General features: G+C 58.4%; 1 protein-coding gene across 2 annotated transcripts in view; it reads right to left on the bottom strand.

The window, feature by feature from the left end:
* TFCP2L1 (transcription factor CP2 like 1) overlaps window positions 1-18,337 on the bottom strand; it is a 62,328-nt gene that overhangs the window by 6,194 nt on the left and 37,797 nt on the right. For both annotated transcript variants that reach the window (XM_082465910.1, XM_082465911.1), the window contains 8 exons: window positions 17,839-17,991; window positions 14,285-14,395; window positions 11,081-11,172; window positions 9,217-9,265; window positions 9,042-9,135; window positions 6,771-6,861; window positions 5,872-5,975; window positions 2,992-3,134 (listed from right to left, as the gene is read on the bottom strand). In XM_082465910.1, coding sequence (XP_082322036.1) covers window positions 2,992-3,134; window positions 5,872-5,975; window positions 6,771-6,861; window positions 9,042-9,135; window positions 9,217-9,265; window positions 11,081-11,172; window positions 14,285-14,395; window positions 17,839-17,991 — 837 coding nt within the window. The remainder of the gene's footprint in view (window positions 1-2,991; window positions 3,135-5,871; window positions 5,976-6,770; window positions 6,862-9,041; window positions 9,136-9,216; window positions 9,266-11,080; window positions 11,173-14,284; window positions 14,396-17,838; window positions 17,992-18,337) is intronic.

The raw sequence follows: 18,337 nt of genomic DNA, 5'->3' as shown, positions 1-18,337 counted from the left end.
ACAAACACCGCACTAACCCGAGTGCATGTACCGAGTGCTTTAGTTATTCTTTAAACTCTACAAATGAGCTTCCTCTATTCTAAATATGTATGCTGTATTTCACAATACACCTTTAAACAATATGAAAAATGTACACATCTACCTAAACATACCCACAACACACATACTAGCCAATGGGAGAACAAAACCCCTTTCCAAATGAAAAGTACAGCCCACATTTTACTGCCCCCCCTCTGGATGATCGCCCCAAGTCCTGCAAATCCATCCACCTGTCGACCCCTGCCCCTCCCCCAGGCCCTAATGATGCATGAAGTACATTTACGCTATGCTGCCGGCCTGCTCCCTCGGGGACTCTTGGCAACCCCACTGCTGGGGCATGCCAAACCTGAAGCAGGGCCCACACGGGCTTAATCAGTAACTGCCTTGTTTAATGAAGTGCCCTTGCACCCCAGGGGCCGGCTGCACGGCTGGCCAGGCCACCTCCAGCGCTCCGGGCAATTAAGAACCAAAGGTTTCCAACTGATTCGGGGTTAAGAGGCAAGGAGACTTCAGGGGAATAAGAATCACCTACTTAGCCGAGGTGGCGTTTGAGTTCTGTTCTCTGCTTCACTGGCTTAACTGCCTGCTCTGGGCGGGGGCACAGGGCAAGCTGGGGGAAGGAACCCCTTCAGGGACCTGTGAAATTGCAAGGGTTCTGAGCATTCTTGGCTTTTGTCTTCACGGCAGAAATGCATTTGTGAGATGCAAACTGACGAGTTTTCCATGTCGCCACTACTGCCTGATGCTCAGGGCGTTTTACGCTTCCTGGCTATTCTACAGGACTTGCTCAGGCCAGCAACTCTGGGCTTCATGTGCTTTATCTGTGAAATGGGGGCCAAAAAACAGCCACCTTAGACTCGATTGTAATGATGTGGAAGGAATTCTGAACTGGTAACAATAGCAAGTTGCAGATCAATGGCCCTTTGTTCAAATGGATCCTGGTTGTGTGTTTTTAAAAACCCACGCCTACACACACTCAGGCATGCAATGGACACACGCACAAAAAATTATCTGGCAGAATCACATCAAACCTACTCTAACTCCGCTAGGAAAAGAGAGTGGGGAAGATAAGGGCCTTTCACACTTGCCTTCTGCTTATATTGCCTGACTTATACGAATTGTGAATTACTTTTTAATTAAAAAGGATGGAAGGGACTTCCCTGGTGGTCCAGTGGTAAGGAATCCGCCTTCCAATGCAAGGGACGCAGGTTCGATCCCTGGTCAGGGAACTAAGATCCCACATGCCGCAGGGCAATTAACCCCACACGCCACAACTAGAGAGAGAAAACCTGCATGCCACAACTAGAGAAGCCCGCGTGCCGCAAGGAAAGATCCCGCACGCCTCAGCGATCCCGAGTGCCACAACTAACACACGGCGTGGCCAAAAAATAAAATAAATAAATAAATAAATATTTTTTTTAAAAAGGAAGGAAAACACCACCTTGCCCACCCCCAGGATGAAACTCCCATGAAACGGAGGACTCCCACGTAGGGGGCTCGGGCAATTATGATGACAAGTGACAACAGAATTGCTCCTAATGATGACGATTTATGAAATATACAGACCATTAAAAGCCTTACATGTTATACGCTGTCAAATTTAAGGATCTCTCCATCACTTGTTTCCCAAAACAAGTGCCTGGCTAATTTAGCATCTGCTGGTACCTGACACTGTTTTGTATTTTATCCTTACTACAGCCTGCTTGATGGATAGAATTATCCCCATTTTGCAGACACGGAAACTGAGGCTCAAAGTCGTTAAGTAGATTTGCCCAAGGTCACCCGGCTACGAGGAGCCAGTCCAGGTGGGGACATGGGTCCAACTCCGAAGCCCACAACTTCCCTGCTTTCCCAGCCCCCCTTCCTGTACCGTTCCCTCCATCATCCTCTGCTGAGGCTTGCAGAGTTCCCAGGGTGGGTGGAGGGTCTGCTGGGGGCTGGCCTGGAGGCTCAGGGTTCCACCTCTGCTCCTATCAGCACAGTTCTGTGTAAACGCCTCATTTCAGGGGTGGTTGAAGAGTCTGTGGGCTTGACGCTCAGGCTCTGCTGCCGGACCACCAGCCTTCCCACCACAGCCCAACCTCTTACGAGCTGTGCACCCTGGGGCCATTACGCAGCCTCTCTGTGCCTGTTTCCTATCTGTGAAATGGGCTCATGACAGCACCTGCCTCACAGGGAGGCTGCCAGGATTAAATGAGTCACTTAGAACAGCCGCCGGGACACAGTAAGCGCTGATGGAATGCTGGCATTCATTATTATTACTATTATTAAGAGAAGGGGTCCAGGATAAGACAAGCTTAAAAGCTTTTGTTCTACAACAGGCAGGAACGCCTGAAACATGTCATCAAGCCCGTTTGATAACTCTCTCCGGAGCCAGCAGTGGGATCTGATCACTCGAGGGCACAGTCGCCAGGGGGCCGTGCTCTGTACCTGTGTCCTCTGTCAGGGGCCGCTTATGCCCTGCAGAGGCCTGTGTGGCCAGAGACAGACCCTGGAAGGCTGCGGCACCTTCACCATTCAGCAGAGGACGCCTCTGTTCCTCGAGAGCCCTGGCCTCTCCATCATCAACCCAGCCCGTGTCACCTCTCCCGGGCCTGCCCCCTCCCACCTTCCACCGCTGCCCTGGGTGAGCACCTGCACCTGACTCCTCACAGCCCTGACTGTAAGCGCCCCAAGGCAGGCGTGCGAGCAGGGCACCTGGCCGAGGGCGGGGTTCCAGATGGAGAGGCGACAGCTATTCAGAGCCCGTGGTCGTGGCCTCAGACCCCTCTCTCCCGGCTCCCCGGGCAGCCCCAGCAGCTGAGAGCAGGCCGTAGGCAGAAGAACCCGGTTTGCCATCTTCAGGCTAAAGTCACCCGCAAGCCCCACAGGGCGCATTTCGGGTGTGGGTCTGCGGCTCCCGCCCGTAGCCCTGGGCCCAGCTCCTCGGGGCGGCGGGGTGGCAGCGCTCACCTCGTTGCTGACCACCACGTGGATGCCGGTGGGGCCCTGCCGGTACACCCGATGGATGTGCTGCGGGGAGATGCTGTACAGGTTGGCGATCTTCTCGATCAGCTCCAAGGTGGTCAGCTCCTCCAGGAAGATGGCGTGGTACACTGCAGGGCGGGGGACAGGGCCTTCTATAGGACAAGTGGCTGCCTTCAAAGGAGCCCGCCTACCCTCTCCCCCGACCCCCCAAACCAGTAACGTGCTTGTAAGAATGTCCACACCCAGACGGACTCGCGGCATCTGGCTGTACTGGGGATGCATCTGGAAGCCGCAAGGCCCCCTCTCGGCCCAGTGCCAGTTGACAAGATGCCAGGTTCCGTTCTGTATTCCTGTTTCATTCTCTCTTGGGGGACTTGTGTAAAATGGAGAATCCCTGGATCCACCCTGGACCAAGGACGCCCATCTAGGGGTGGAGGCTGGAGGGGGAACAGCTGGCCGAAATCTGCATTTAAAAAAAAATTTTTTTTTTGGGCCGCGCCCCACAGCTTGCGGGATCTTAGTTCCCTGACCAGGGATTGAACCCGGGGCCATGGCAGTGAAAGCCCCCGAGTCCTAACCCCTGGACTGCCGGGGAATTGTCGATATCTGCATTTCTTAGAAGCTTCCGGTGATTCTGAGGTGTGGCCTGCTGTGGAGGAGAAAATCCTATGTCTGCATTCCTTCCCTTCCACTGGTGAAAGCGGTTACTGGACGGCTCCCTGTGGCCAAGAGTGAGATGTAAGATAATTGCTACCTGACGGCAGAAGAGAAAGGGTCTGTCCTTACCCTTCTCCACGGCACAAACAATAGCCAGCTGGAGCACTGCGACCCCAAAGGGCGAGGTGGGGGGCACCAGGAGTATCACCAGACAGTTGAGATAACAGGGACCCTGAGGCTGGAAGCAAAAACCCAAACCAGTCGGGGAGGAGCAAACCCCGTGGGTGACCTGGGCGGGGGATGAAGCGATGCCCAGGAACTTCAAGTCCCTTAAAAAGTAAAACACAGGGGCTTCCCTGGTGGCGCAGTGGTTGAGAATCTGCCCGCTAATGCGGGGGACACGGGTTCGAGCCCTGGTCTGGGAAGATCCCACATGCCGCGGAGCGGCTAGGCCCGTGAGCCACAACTACTGAGCCTGCGCGTCTGAAGCCTGTGCTCCGCAACAAGAGAGGCCGCGATAGTGAGAGGCCCACGCACCGCGATGAAGAGTGGCCCCCACTTGCCGCAACTAGAGAAAGCCCTAGCACAGAAATGAAGACCCAACATAGCAATCAATCAATCAATCAATCAATCAATCTTAAAAAAAAAAGTAAAACACAGCTGGATGAAACAAGAGATGCTGAAACTCCTTGCTCAACTAAGGAAGGAGCCCTTGGTTCAACAAATCTGATCGGCGGCCTGGTATGCTAAAAGCACGTGCGCACACACGCACACACACGCACGCACGCACGCACACACGGTGGCTCCCTTTGAAGGGGTGGCAGAGGCCATGGGGTTCCAGCCACACAAGAGACTCGCCTTCCCAGGATTTCAAATAGGATGACCCGCACCCAGACCCTGTTCAGAGAATGCGGTCGCTGTGTAACCTTCCTTCCCAAACTAACGCCAGGGAAGAATCCCAGGCCTCTGTCGTAAGATTCCTTTTTATAACAGAATTCTCCTTGAACTTTTCCCCTCAACTTTTCAGAGCCAGTTCTACTTTTTCTTATTTTACTCTTGGACTGCTGGCAGAAAAGAGCCAGAAGGATTGCAGTGCGGCCCTCTGGCTGTAACCTTTCGTCTCTGGCCTTCCCTGTCCCTGGAGGAACGTGGGGGGGACCAGCACTGCTCAGAGCCAGCGGACGGTCAGTCACCCACTGCTCAGAACTCCTCTCATCGGGGGCCGCGTGGGGAAACGAGAGGCCCTCGAGCGGGCCAGCCTAGGTTCAAATCCCAGCACTGCCACCGCTAGAAGCCAGACCTCGGCACTCTCCACACCTCTGAGGCTGGGGGTGTGGGCTGGGCGCCTGCCCTCGCCACGTGTGCAGGAAACCACGAGACTCGAGCTCTGTCCTTCACAGACTGACCGCGGCGGGAGGACCTGGACATTCGCAGAAATGTCCTGAGGCCCGGACGCCAGCTGCCAGGCCCCGGAGATTTGGATCCTGGCTCTGCCACTCACAGCACTGGCATCTCGGAGCAGCCGCTGTGCCTCAGTTTCCCCCACAGCGAACCATGAGCAGTTCCTGCTAGGGGAAGAAAATGGAACGCCCTTAGCCCAGGGTCTTGGGCATCCTTGCTGATCTGGAGGGGCCCGCAGAGAGGTACAGGGGGCTCTCTCTGCAGACGATGCAGAGTCCAGACCCCGCGGGTGGGGCCGGGCAGCTCATCAGACTCGGCACTCACAACGCTCAGAAGCAAGACGCTGAAAACCGCCAACCCCAAAGAGCCATGTACCCCAGAGGCGCTCCGAGACCCCCTGTGCAGCGACCGAAGCAAATGGGAAAGTCTCGTCCAGCTGGGGGAACACACAGGAGGACACGCTCCTGGGAATCCAGCTGTCACTCGTCACCAGCCGGGGAGCCAGAAAGCCCGACTTCCAGTTCCACCATGAGTAGCTGAGTGGCATTAAGGGGACACATCTCCTCTCCAGCCCTGTTTCCCCAGGTGGAGCATCAGTAACCTGGACCAGCCGTTCTGGGAGATGATGTCCACCCTGAACATTTCGCCCCCAGGATGAAGTACAACAAGAACTCCTCCTGCGTGCAAGGCGGATCAGGGCAGGCGTCCTCGGCCGTGGACTCGTGCTGCCTCCCCTTCTTGTGTCTCTTCCCGTTACTCTGCCGCCCTCTATCCGGCCCGGGGTGGGGGGCGCACCCCACAACCCACCACACAGATTGGGGTCCCCGCCGCCGTCCCGCTTCTGCTGCAGGGGCACGCGGCTCTGCTCCAGCTCCTGGCAGACGTAAATGGTCATCTTCGGCCTCACGTTCCTGGCAGGAGGAAAGGAAATAAACAGCAGGTATGAGGAACCAAGCTCTGTTGTTCCAGAAAGTTCCAGAACACAGGGTGGAAAGAGCAGTAGGAGGGACTTAGGGGGAAAGAAAGAAGGCTATGGGGGTACAGAGTGCCTTTCATCGAGGAGCTGTCGGGGACAGAACCCGGTCTGGAAGGACCTTAACAGCTTCGCACAGGCTTGCTGGGGACGGGGGATGGACGATCCCCTCCAGGTCCTGCAACCTGCCCAGAGCGGGCTCCGCCCGGGGCACCAGTCTCAACATAGGAGGTTTTCCAGGGTGATAGTCAGAGCAAGCGCTCTCTCCAGCTCATTCTGAGCTCATTTCATCCTCACACACCTACGATGGAGGCAGGACCACCCTCCCCTTCTACAGATGAGGAAACTGAGGCTCACAGGGGTTAAGGGTTTGGCCCAGTTGCCAAGTGCCTAAGAGGCAGATGTGGGATTCACACCCGCAGTGAAAACTGCGCTGTCCACGTTGTGCCTATTTAGACCACACGGTCCACGCCTGCCCCCCCAGCAGGAGCAACAGGAGGCAGCTCGAAGCCCAGGACCGTGCAAGCATCTGAGAACCGGAGGAAGCGGCCAAGGGGCTGAGACTCAGAGGCCAAGGCCCCCATCAAACAGAGAAGAGGGAGGGAGGGGAGGAGGGGGCTCCCGGGCAGGGTGGGCTGCGAGCCACGGCATCTCACTTCCCCGCGGGGGCTGCCACCCCACTCCTGGCGCCTCCCAGCCACACCCTGTGCCCCCAGCGGGCACCGACACCCACCTGCCTTTGATGGCGTTAAAGAGCCGGATCCCATCGGCAGGGCCGCAGATCTGGACCAGATCATCGCGGGACATCTTTAGCAGGTCAGCACCTGGGCAGGTAGATGGGGCCGCCTGTGACCTGGGGTGCGGGGGAAGGGCTGCACCTGCAGACCCCGGGGGAGGGTCGAGCCAGCCTCACCCTCAGGGGGTACAGGCGTCCCACAGGGAGAAACAGCAAGAGCTAAACAACGTCAGGAGACCACAGCCCCAGAGATGTCAGAAGCTCAACAACTGGCTTCACAAAGTCAGCAGAACCGACGGGCATCTGCAGAAGTCAAGAGCCCTCACCGCCTGTGGCTGCCTGGCCCTCCCTCTGGACCTTTTATTGGCATCACTGTCAGTGATATATCTTATCAGTATGATTACGTGTGCACGTGTCTGGAGACGAAAGCTCACAGCTCCCCTGCCGTTCTGAATGCACCCGGGCACCCGTGCACCCAGCGCCCAGGTCAAGAGGCAGGACATTCCCACCATCCCACAGGCCACCCACCTCCCCCACCCTCACCTCTGGGGAACTGCTCTCCCCACTTCTCACATGCAGAGGAGTTTCGCTTGGCTTTTAGCACCTGTGTGAATGGAACTGAACAGTACGCGCTTTTCTAGGTCTGGCTCTCCCTCCGAGTTCCGTTTAAGGGCTCATCCGTGCTGCACGGAGCTGTGGCTCATTCGTGCCCACTTTCAGGTAGTAGTCACCGCACGAATCAAGCACAATTCCTGTACGCCCTCCCTGCCGATGGGCTGGGGGCGTGCTCCCAGTGTGAGGCGATCATGAGTAACTGTCCGTGAGCATCCCGGTACGTGGATGAGGCCGCGTGCCCTCCTCGAAGCCCGAGGAGCCCCCTAGAGCCTTGTGCCCAGGGCGGCTCCGCAAGGCACAAGGATGCCATCAGCCTTCTGCGGAAAACGTCACAACAGCCACGTGGTCTAGCGCCACAACATCCGCCCCCGTTTCCTGCCACAGTTAAGATACAGTTTTAGGTACAACACTGCAGGTACACTGGCTCCCCTTCCATGGGGAATAAAAGCCACACTCCTTGCACTCTCCAAGAGGGCCCCTGGGCGCCTCTCTGACCTCACCTGCCGCGCGGCCCACTCAGCCCCATCACCGGGGCCCTCTGCTCCGTAGCCACACCTAGCAGGCCCCACCTTGCGCCTGCCCTCTGCTTGGAAAGCTCAAACTCCCACACCCACCTGGCTCGTGCCCTTGCCTTTCCAGGCTTTGCTCAAGGACGCCTCCTCGGCACGGCCGACACCAGCCCCTGCTTAAGGGGGAGGCTCCCCTCCACCCTCCTCCCGCCCAGGCTGGCCCAGGTCCCTCCACCAAGCCTGCGCATCCCAGAAGGGACACGGCGTGTTGAGATGGGCGGTTTACACCTCCGCGCCGACTCAGAGCTGCCCGAGGACGGGGTCCCTGCCTGACTGCCCTGGTACTGTCTACCCCCAGCACAAAGAACACGCTCAGAAAAGCTGAGCTCAGGGACTTCCCTGGCCGTCCAGGGTTAGGACTCGGCCCTCTCATTGCGGGGGCCCCGGGTTCAATCCCTGGTAGGGGAACTAAGATCCCGCAAGGCGCGCGGCGCAGCCAAAAAAAAAAAAGAAAAAGAAAAGCTGAGCTCAAAGACCACGGATGGGGTGCTGGTTCCCTTCCGCTGCCACAGATGTCCTTGAGGGCCACTCTTCTGGTTTCGGCCAACACTTGACTCCCTGTCACTCTGGACCGACGGCCGGGGAGCAAGGTTCAGGGCTGTTACCCTGTCCCCCAGTGCCCCCGGCTCAGGGCTGCTGTCTGATGGGACCACCAGCAAGGGCTTGAAAAACCTTTAGAGAAGGAAGAGCGGCTTTGCCTTCTCGCCTGTGGCTGTACCACCATCTCCCGGGTCACGGCTCCGGAGACAGCACGACGAGCAGCGTTTGCGAGGAAAAGGCTGGGAGGCTTGCTGAGTGTGCACTGGCCTGTTGGCTAAGGGGCTCTTCTGGGCGAAGCAGAGCCCACACTGCGGGTGAGGGGCATCTTGAAAAGGCTCCCAGACGGTCCTCCCGCAAAGCCACGCTCGGCTGGACACCTCAAGGGGCAGGAACCGCCCACGAGCCCTCGGCCCAGGGCCAACACACACAAGTGACCACACGCCTCTGGGTCCCCAGGACAGACCGTGGCCCCTGGGGAGCCAAGGGCACATGCTGAGCGTTCCGAGGTCCTCGCGGGTTCTGAGCACCATTCAGAGATGCTCACCCGAGAAGCTGGCGAAGAGCCGGCAAAACTGGGAGAACCTGTTGCGGTGGAGCCACTGCTGGGCGTCCTGCATGGAGGCCGAGGGGAGCAGGTGCTGCGGGCAGAGAGGACAGGCCTTGAGGGGGTGCTTGGTCTGCATGGGACAGGCAGCCAGCGCCCAGCCGCGGACACTTACGTCGCTGCCCACGGGCAGGGCCTCCACCGGGTGGGTTGGGGAGCTGTTGCTGAAAGGAAGAAGAGAGGTGGTGAGCGGCCAGGAAGCGCCTTCCCGGGATGGTGGGCGGCCAGGAAGCTCCTTCCCGGCTGAGGATGCTCCCCGCCGGCCCGCCCTTCACTTCCCTCTGCTCCGGGGCTCATTGGAAATGAAATGGGTCCTCGAGAAAAACACAGACCTGCTCCATCCGTGGAAAGCCCTAACAAAGCCTCCGGTGTGGATGGGGGTTCTGATTAACTACACACCCTCGTCCCTCAGCTAAGGCTCCGGGGCTCGTTTTGGCCAGATGCTGTGGTCCCCACCCCGAGCCCCAGCCCGAGGGAAGGGCAGGTTGACCAAGCAGACAGGGACACACGCCTCACAGGGACTCAGTGCTGGGACAGCGAAGGGCCAGCCACACCCAGGAGAGGGCAGAGGAGTCCCTCGGGGAATTATTCTGCAGCGAACAAGCACCCACAGTTTGGCATCTGCCACGAGAACACCATTCTCACGTTTTTCCCCAAAGGGAGGCAGAGACCTGAACGCCTGGGTTTTTAAGTCAAGGGAAAGACACATTGAGAGACGACCCTTCCAGATGGACAGTGGCGATGGTACAACTTGAACGGACTTAATATTACTGTTCTAGGCGCTTAAAAATGCTAAAATGGCAAATTTTACGTTTTGTGTATTTTACCACAATGAGAAAAAAACAGACCCCTGAGGGAATGACCCCTAGACCAGTCATTGGTGACTACAGATGCATGTCATCAGGGTCTAGGGGGTGCCAGGGACTTTATACATGTTCCCCTGACCCTGCGTGGAATTCATGCTCCCCCGGTAGTGAGGAAACTGGAGCTGCAGGAGGTTAAGAAACTTGCCCCCAGAAAGGTGCCGATTTAAGACTAGGTCTGCCTGAATCTAAATATGACAGCCCTTCCTTGTGCCCCCTCTCAAGGAGGACGGTCCTCACCTTGTAAATCAAGTTCATGTCTCGCTTGCCCATCAGTAGTTATCTCTCTAGCAAGCATGGGCTCCGTTCTGCATGTTCTACCCTCACCTGTTAAACCCGCCTGGCAACCTCCCTGCCTCACCCTGCCCCCACGAACAGGATGGGCAGAGCCGTCACAGTGATGCCGCGGCCCTGGGACAGGTGGGACAGCTGCCCGCTGGTCCCTGCAGCCCTGTCACCTCAGAGTCAGCACCGCCTGTGCCTTGGCAGGGCTGGGTGACCAGCAGTGAGGCCGCTTCTGTGCTGCCGGCCCTGACCCCTGACTCCTGAGCTGAGTCCCATTGTCTAGTGACCATGCACAAGGGTGCAGAAAGATCTAAGAAGCCCCTCCAGGGACCTCCCTGGTGCTCCAGGGCTTAGGACTCGGCGCTTCCACTGCAGGGGGCGCGGGTTTGATCCCTGGTCAGGAACTAAAATCCTGCAGGCCGCTTGGCGCGGCCAAAGAAAGGAAGCCCCTCCAGCCGCTGCAGGGTCCAGAGGTCTGCCTCCTGAGGCCCTCGATGCCCAGGAGGTGGGCTTTCCCCAGGGAGGCACCAGGCAGGCTACCTCAGGGGGCTGGCCCAGGACCCCCGCAGCCCAGCCCACTTTAACCGGGGGAGGGAGAGGGTGCTTGGTGCTCGGCTGCCCTAGCAGACAGCCTTTCTAGAGGTGTGTTCAAGCACAAAAACCTGTGCACGTGATGCTAAAAGTGGCTGTGAATGTAACACCAGTCAGCCGCCCTGAAACCCAAATCGATGCCAGGCTACAAAGGAGCAGAGACCCAGGGGGGAAAGTGAGGAAAGGAGCCCACACCCGTGGTCACTCCAGGGACCGCAAAGGGAGAGAGAGTGCACGTACCCTTCGCCAAGGCCGAAGCTGTTCGGAGAGCCATTGTAGCTTGGGGACGAGGCACTGTTCACCTGGTAAACCACGTCGGGCCACGGGGAGCACTGCAGAGAGAGAGCACAGGGCAGCAGTGGCGCCGGCCAGGCCACTCGGTGCGAAACCACGATCCTTCCACACCCAGCCCACACTGACCCGGCGCTCGGGGACGGGCACGTTGCTAAGGCCACACCGAAGAAACCAGGTAGGGCAGAAAAGAGACAGTCCCCAGAGCAAGCAAAGCATGACACGTGTCTGTCTGAGTGTCCGAGGAGTCAAAGCAAAGAGGGAAACATCATCGGTCCCTTGATTCCTGGGTCCACAAGAAAAGAGACTAAAAAGCAAGACAGGGCTTCCCTGGTGGCACAGTGGTTGAGAATCTGCCTGCCAATGCAGGGGACACGGGTTCGAGTCCTGGTCTGGGAAGATCCCATGTGCCACGGAGCAGCTGGGCCCGTGAGCCACAATTACTGAGCCTGCGCATCTGGAGCCTGTGCTCCGCAATAAGAGAGGCCGCGATAGTGAGAGGCCCGCGCACCGCGATGAAGAGTGGCCCCCGCTTGCCACAACTAGAGAAAGCCCTCGCACAGAAACGAAGATCCAACACAGCCATAAATAAATAAATTAATTTAAAAAAAAAAAGAGAGAGAAAGACATTTCCAGAGAGGAAATATTAAAAAAAAAAAAAAAAAAGCAAGACTGACCAGTTGCCCACAGGCGGGTCTTCCCGGTGCAGACAAATGGGAGCAAATGCACGAAACGGGGAGCACGGGGCCACAGACCACTGCCAACAGAAAATCGCCAGTGAAGCTCAGTATCAGAATCTCCCGATGGGCCTCAGCTGAGGGGGACAGACGAGGCGCCTCCACACTGACCGGGAGCAGCCCCCTTCCAACCCAAGTCTTCGCGCATTTACTACATTTCAGGAGCTCCCCCACTTGCAGACCAGGGAGACACAGCAACACGAAAGCTGTGACCCCTGAACTCCAGGAACTTCTTGTGCGGAAGCTCAAACGAACACGCGAGAATCCCCCAAGGAAAGCAGAGACGTCGGGCGCTGCCTGGTTGGGGGCGGCAAGGGGCAGCCCGCGCCCCAAGCATTCACTGCTTCCCTTCCCTGTGACGACACCGCTTTGGACACGGCCAGTCGGAAGCATTCCTGAGATTTACTATCACCCACCCGACCACAGGGTGGGTCAATATTTAACTCTGTTACGAGCGAGGCCTGGAATGCGTTGGTGCCGAATCCCGCAGCCCCGGGTTGGGGGCGGGAGGGGAGCAGGGAGGCTGATGAACAGACAAGAGGGGATCCGGCAGCTCCCAAGGTCACAGGCCAGGTGCGGATTTCAACACCTGGCCTGGGACAGGCGCTGGGACGTCGCCTGGAGCACGCCAGGGGACCTGTCCTCCAGCAGGGGAGACAGGGGAGAGGCAGGGGCGGGGAGGAGAAGGGTCACCGGGGTGCATCACCAGCACACACCAGGCCTGGGAAGGGCTAAGGGTCCGAGCCCGGCCCCACACCGTGCAGAGCTGGCTCTGCCCTGCTGCCAGGGGGCAGGACTCCCTGGGCCAGGGCTCTCCGGCCACCGTCAGCCTCGATCCTATGAAAAGCCAGCACGCAGCTGTCTGCACCACAGAATTAGCAGCCCTGCTGCATGTACTCGTCTGTGTATGGCTTGTCACCCACATACACACACACACACTCTCTCACACACACACCCTCACACACACACACACACCCTCACACACACGCGCGCGCACACACACACTCACACAAACACCCTCTCACACGCGCGTGTGCGCACTCACACACACCCTCTCACACACGCGCGCACACGCACACCCTCACACGTGCGTGTGCACTCACACACGCACACCCTCACACTCACACACCCTCACCCTCACACACACTCACACGCACGCACACACACCCTCACATACACACACTCACACACACCCTCACACGCACACACACACCCTCACACACGCACGCGCGCGCACACACAACCTCACACACACACACGCGTGCACGCACACACACGCGCGCGCACACACAACCTCACATACACACACACACACACACACACACACCGGTCTCTTAGCCACCCGGTGCCTGGGCCTCACCCTTCACCCAGACTTAACCCCACCATGGTCAGCACTGGACCTGAGGCATCCACGGAGGGCCTCCTGAGTAAGTCAGATTATTCAGCAGACGAACCCAACACCTATTAACTGGCCCGATGGCAGGACACAGCGGGAAAGAGTTGTTAAAATCAAAAACAGAGCCCAGTAAAAGAGGCAGCAGCAGCAGTGACCCGTGACAGGAGGAAAAGGGACCTGTGGTACGAAGCATCTCAGAGGTGGCCTGGACGGAAGGACGGCTGGAGCAGGCTGGCGTCGGCGGCAGGGCTGAGAGGAAACGTACCCCAGTATCCACCCAAACAGCAAAGAACGAGAGTTATTTACAGTCTCTGACCCAGCAATCCCCCTTCGAGAACAGATGCTGCAGACATTCTTTCCACGTGCAGAACTACACTCGCACAAGGTGTTCGCAGTACCCTGTGTGAAATGGCAAGAGCCTGGAAATAACCCAGTGTCCACCAAGGGGCCATCCAGACAACGAAAGCTACACAGCTGGATAAAGAACTAGAAAGCTCTTTATGAACAGACAGGAAACAGACTCCAAGAGAGGCCATGAAATAAAGACAGCCAACCACAGAACAGTGTGTGTGTGTACTGTCGGGGGAAAAAAGCGCGCATGGGGCAAACGTGTATGAATTGGCTTCATCTGCAGAGAACGCTGGGCCAGATACACAAGGAACCGGGGTCGCCTGCTGCCCCGGGGAGAGAAACCGAGGCCAGGCAGTGCTGGGAAGGATATTTTCTGATGGAGATGCTCTTATACCTTTTGAATTTGGACCACATGAATATATTATCTACTCCAAAAAACTAAAATAAAAATAACCTAATTTTGAAATGCGCAAACGGCAGCAGAGGGCTAGAAGGTACTTGTGAAACACCTCCCTGGACACCGGGCCTTAAATGAAAGCAGCTCCAGACAAAGGAACACACCACGATTTAACGGGCGCTCTCGGAAGAAGCATTCACCCCAAATGTGCACTTTTCCAAGGATCTAAACCAACCCTCGCCGCCCCTGGTAGAAGGCTCCGGCCGGCTCACCTCTGAGAGGATGGTGGTTTCATAGGACGGCTGGTACTTCTCCTTCTCTTGGGCCGTTCTTTTCTCCATCTTCTCTCGGTCAGTCTTCTGCTTCCGGTCAGCTCCCTTTGGCTGTAATTGCAGAGCACAGGGGTCCAATGAGTTCAAAGCAGGCAGAGGCAGCTGTCGGGGGGAGATCCAGGGCTGAGCAGTGGCCCCCCCCCCCAAGGCCAGCACACTCCCCACCTCACCCAGAAGCCCAAGCAGGATCTCACGGACAAGAAAGCATCTCTCTCACCTCCCAGGCATCCGAAACATGGTCCTCCCTCCCGCTTGGAACCCTTCCCCACCCTGAGGGAGCTCAGAGCCTGCTACACGGTCCTATAGGGACTCTACAGGGTCCGCCCAGCTGCTCATGCAGAAATGCTTGGAGCAGAGCTTTACCAGTGGCCACTTGCTAATGGAGAGGACCCCTCGAGAGCCTTCCGTGGGTTCCCCGTGGAGAGTGACGGGAAGTGGATGAGCTAGGAGCTGGTGGCCGGGGCTCAGTCTACACTCGCAGGCCATCTTGGCCATCGTGGGGCCTCCTTGCCCACAAGTCCTAGGACTACGGCCATGCTCCCGGCTTCCAGCCCAGCAGGCCCAGCTGAGGGGGACCATCCTGACCAGTGGGACTATCCCCTCCTGAGTTCAGGGCCTGGTGGTCGGGGCCAGATATCAAGACTCCGCAGGGCCCAGAACTGAGCACTTCACTCTGTAGGCAGTGGACCACACGCAGTGGGCAGTCAGGGAGGAAAGTTCATCCTCAAGCTCGATGGTGCCTCTGGGATCATCCTGGCGGGCACCTTCCTCAGGCTGCAGCTTTTGACTCCCAGCTCAGGCAATTTTAGGAAATAGCCCTCAGGGGGATGCCCAGGCTGGAGGGAGGGAGGTTTGCTGGGGGTCCTACGGGGATGTGAGTGACAGATCCGGTGTCCAGTGGGAGGGCCGGGCATGCGGCAGCCGGACCCCCGTCATCTGGTTTCCCTGCTTCACCTCCGTCCTCCTGTCCCAGAAAGGAGGCCCTTCTTCCCGGCCCAGAAGCATTACTGGCAAAGCGTGGCCGAGCCTGCCTGTAGGGGGCAGCCTGCGGGCAGCCGGCGGGGCAGGGAGCGGCCCAGACACCCCCATGGAGCCCCAGGGCAGGGCTCCGAGAAGCCAGGGCTTCCCAGTGACCAGGGTGACCTGAGACGGGAGAGTGATGGGCGGTTCGGCTGGGCTGTGCCTGGCCCCAGTGCACACCCGTCTGAACTGCTGCTGGCAACGGGGGGCTGGCCAGGCCACCTCGGGCATTCTGGGGAGCCCGCTTCGGGTAACAGAAGCGCCTACCCCGGGAAGCTCACGGGAGCCATGGGGAGGGCTGGGCACCCCTGGTGCAGACCGCTCCCCCCTCCTACCGCCCGGCCCGCCGCCCATTCCCAGGGCACGCGCTAGGACAGCAGTGGAATCACACTGGACACACCCACCACCTGAGGGCAGAAGACAGCCGGTGGAACCCTGGACCTGGTCTCTGCGTGACAGGGAGGGGGTGGGACTGCAGGACAGGCAGAGACCACCCGCTGCGCAGCCTCGGAGCTGTGAGCCAGAATCACCCTGGACCCCGGAGCAGACCCAAGACCAGAGGCACCGGTGGACGGGGTCGGCAGACGAAAGCTCCCCAAAGATGGCCACGTCCTAATACCCAGAGCCTGGGAGGATGTTACCTTACAGGGCAGAAGGGGGCAAGGTTGCAGATGGACTTAAGATGGCCAACAACGTGAGATTAAAATAGGAAGACGAGCCCGGACCATCCCGGTGGGCCCAGTGTAATCACAGGGGCTTAAGAGTGGAGGAGGGGCGAGCAGGGGAGTCAGGGCGATGCGTGTGAGAGGGGCTCCACCTGCTCCAGCTCTGAGGATGGAGGAGGGGCCACAGGCCAAGGAATGCGGAGGCCTCCAGAAGCCGGAAAGGGCAAGGGAAGGGAGATTCTCCCCTGGGGCCTCCAGAAAGGAATTCAGCCCTCCTGACGCCCGAGAATAGCCCAGTGAGGCCCGGTTCAGACTTCTGACCTCCAGCATTAGAAGATAGTGTGTAGTGCTGAGCCACTCAGCTTTTGGCAATTCTTTTACAGGAGGAAGAGGAAACAAATATGGGGCAGAAATGGAACTTCCTTCGGAGGCCGGTTTCAAAGCTTCATAATGATGCAGCGGGTTTCTGGAGGGTGCTACCGCCCTGGCAGAGAAGACAAACTCACGCTCCCCCCACCATCCCTCCCTCCCCACCCAGGGTGGCAGCACTAACTGACCAAGGTGTCCCAGGGCACGGAGCCCGGCCAGGGCCTCAGAACCCTTTGCCCACAGCCCTCGGGCGGCCAGACGCTATCAGTGGGGATGAAGCCAGCCGCCCGGCTGTGTGGCCTGAGTGCACACACGGGCAGCTTCAGAGCCTTCCAGCCAGTTGGGAAACAGGCCAGGTCACCACTCCGCCGCCAGGCTGATGGTTCTACCTGTGGGCACTTATTTCCACATCCCTCCCGAGCTCAGGAAGATCAACACTGACCCAGCTTCCTCTGGAACGAGGCCCTATTTCTACGGCCACTCACTCTGGCATCTCCAGCCCCAGCAGACGGAGCTTTGTCGGCAAGTCCCCAGGTCCCCTGATTGTGAAAGACAGGAAGGATGGGGAGGCACTGGGGCTGGTCCGCGCCCCGTCCTGGGGCACCTGCTGGGATCTCCTGGCCGGCGGGCAGGTCCAGCCTGCTGGCGACGGGGCCTGTGGTCCTGCTCGGCACCGGCCCGCCCACCCTGAGGATGGATGATGCGGGGTCCGCGGCCACCCTCCCTCCCCGCGGGGCCACCCTGAGCTGCACCACTGTGGACCGTCTTTAGGAAATACTCTGTCCAGACAGATGAGGTGAGAAGCAATGGCAGGAGACGGCAGGGGGTGAGGCGAGAAAGGAAAAGAAGGGAGGTACCAGGAGGCCACTGCACAGGGACAAGGGAATAACCTCCACTGGGATTAACACATACACACTACCATATGTAAAACAGATAACCAACAAGGAGCTACTGTGTAGCACAGGGAAATACTCTGTAATAACCTAACTGGGAAAAGTATTTGAAAACGAATAGATACATGTATATGTATAACTGAATCACTGTGCTGTACACCTGAAACTCACACGACATTGTAAATCCACCATACTTCCATTAAAATAAATAAATAAATAACATCCATGGTCAGGACCCACACGGGAGGTCTCCTAACTTGACTTCTAAGGAGAATCTAATGGGCAACTACAGAAACTGTGGCCAAAGCGCTCAGGAGGAAAACAAAAATCTAAAACTGTGCCAATCCCAGCACTCTGGTCAAGCAGAGCCGAGCCCGGCCGTGTGCGGGGAAGAAAGCAGGCGGGCTGGCTCATCAGAGCCCAGGCAGGAGCCCCGGGCCACCACGGGGACGCCGCGCTCCCTGCTGGGCCTCCGCGTTTCGGCCTCACCGTCCCAGGCAGGGCGAGGGGCCGGGTGACGGCGGGTGGAGCCGGCGGGGCGTCCTACCTTGAACACCTTGATCTGGCAGCTGGCCGAGTGCAAGTGCTCCGTGTACTCCCCATTCTCATTCTGCTTGAAGGTATCGATCTGCACCCGAAAGGGCACGCCCTTCTCGCCCCCGTGCTTCCTCGGGGTGAACTCTGTGCTGATGCAGTGCACCTGCAGGGGACGCGGGGGGCAGGTAGCCAGAAGCAGGCGAGGATGGGCTCTGGACCGCCCCCCGTCCACGGGCTCCTCTCCAGATGGAGGTTTCCATCCCGCACGGTCAGACCCACCTCCACCTCTCCGCTCTCCCCCAGTGCTGTCCACTCGGTCAGGCCGCTGGCCGCCCCATCCCCTAACCACAGAGGGCATGCCCTCTCACCTTTGCCCCTTGACCTTGGAGGCCCTGCCTGACCACCTAAGTCCTTGCCGTTGCTCCAGGCCCACTGACCCCGGCAGACCCCCTCACTCCTGCCCCTGAGACCTCTCCCTTGGCAAATCCCACAGACCACAGAGCAGGGAC

The sequence above is a fragment of the Balaenoptera physalus genome, assembly GCF_965194825.1.
Source record: "Balaenoptera physalus genome assembly, chromosome: 6".
NCBI lineage: Eukaryota > Metazoa > Chordata > Mammalia > Artiodactyla > Balaenopteridae > Balaenoptera > Balaenoptera physalus.
This window is presented reverse-complemented; position numbering and strand designations above follow the sequence as displayed.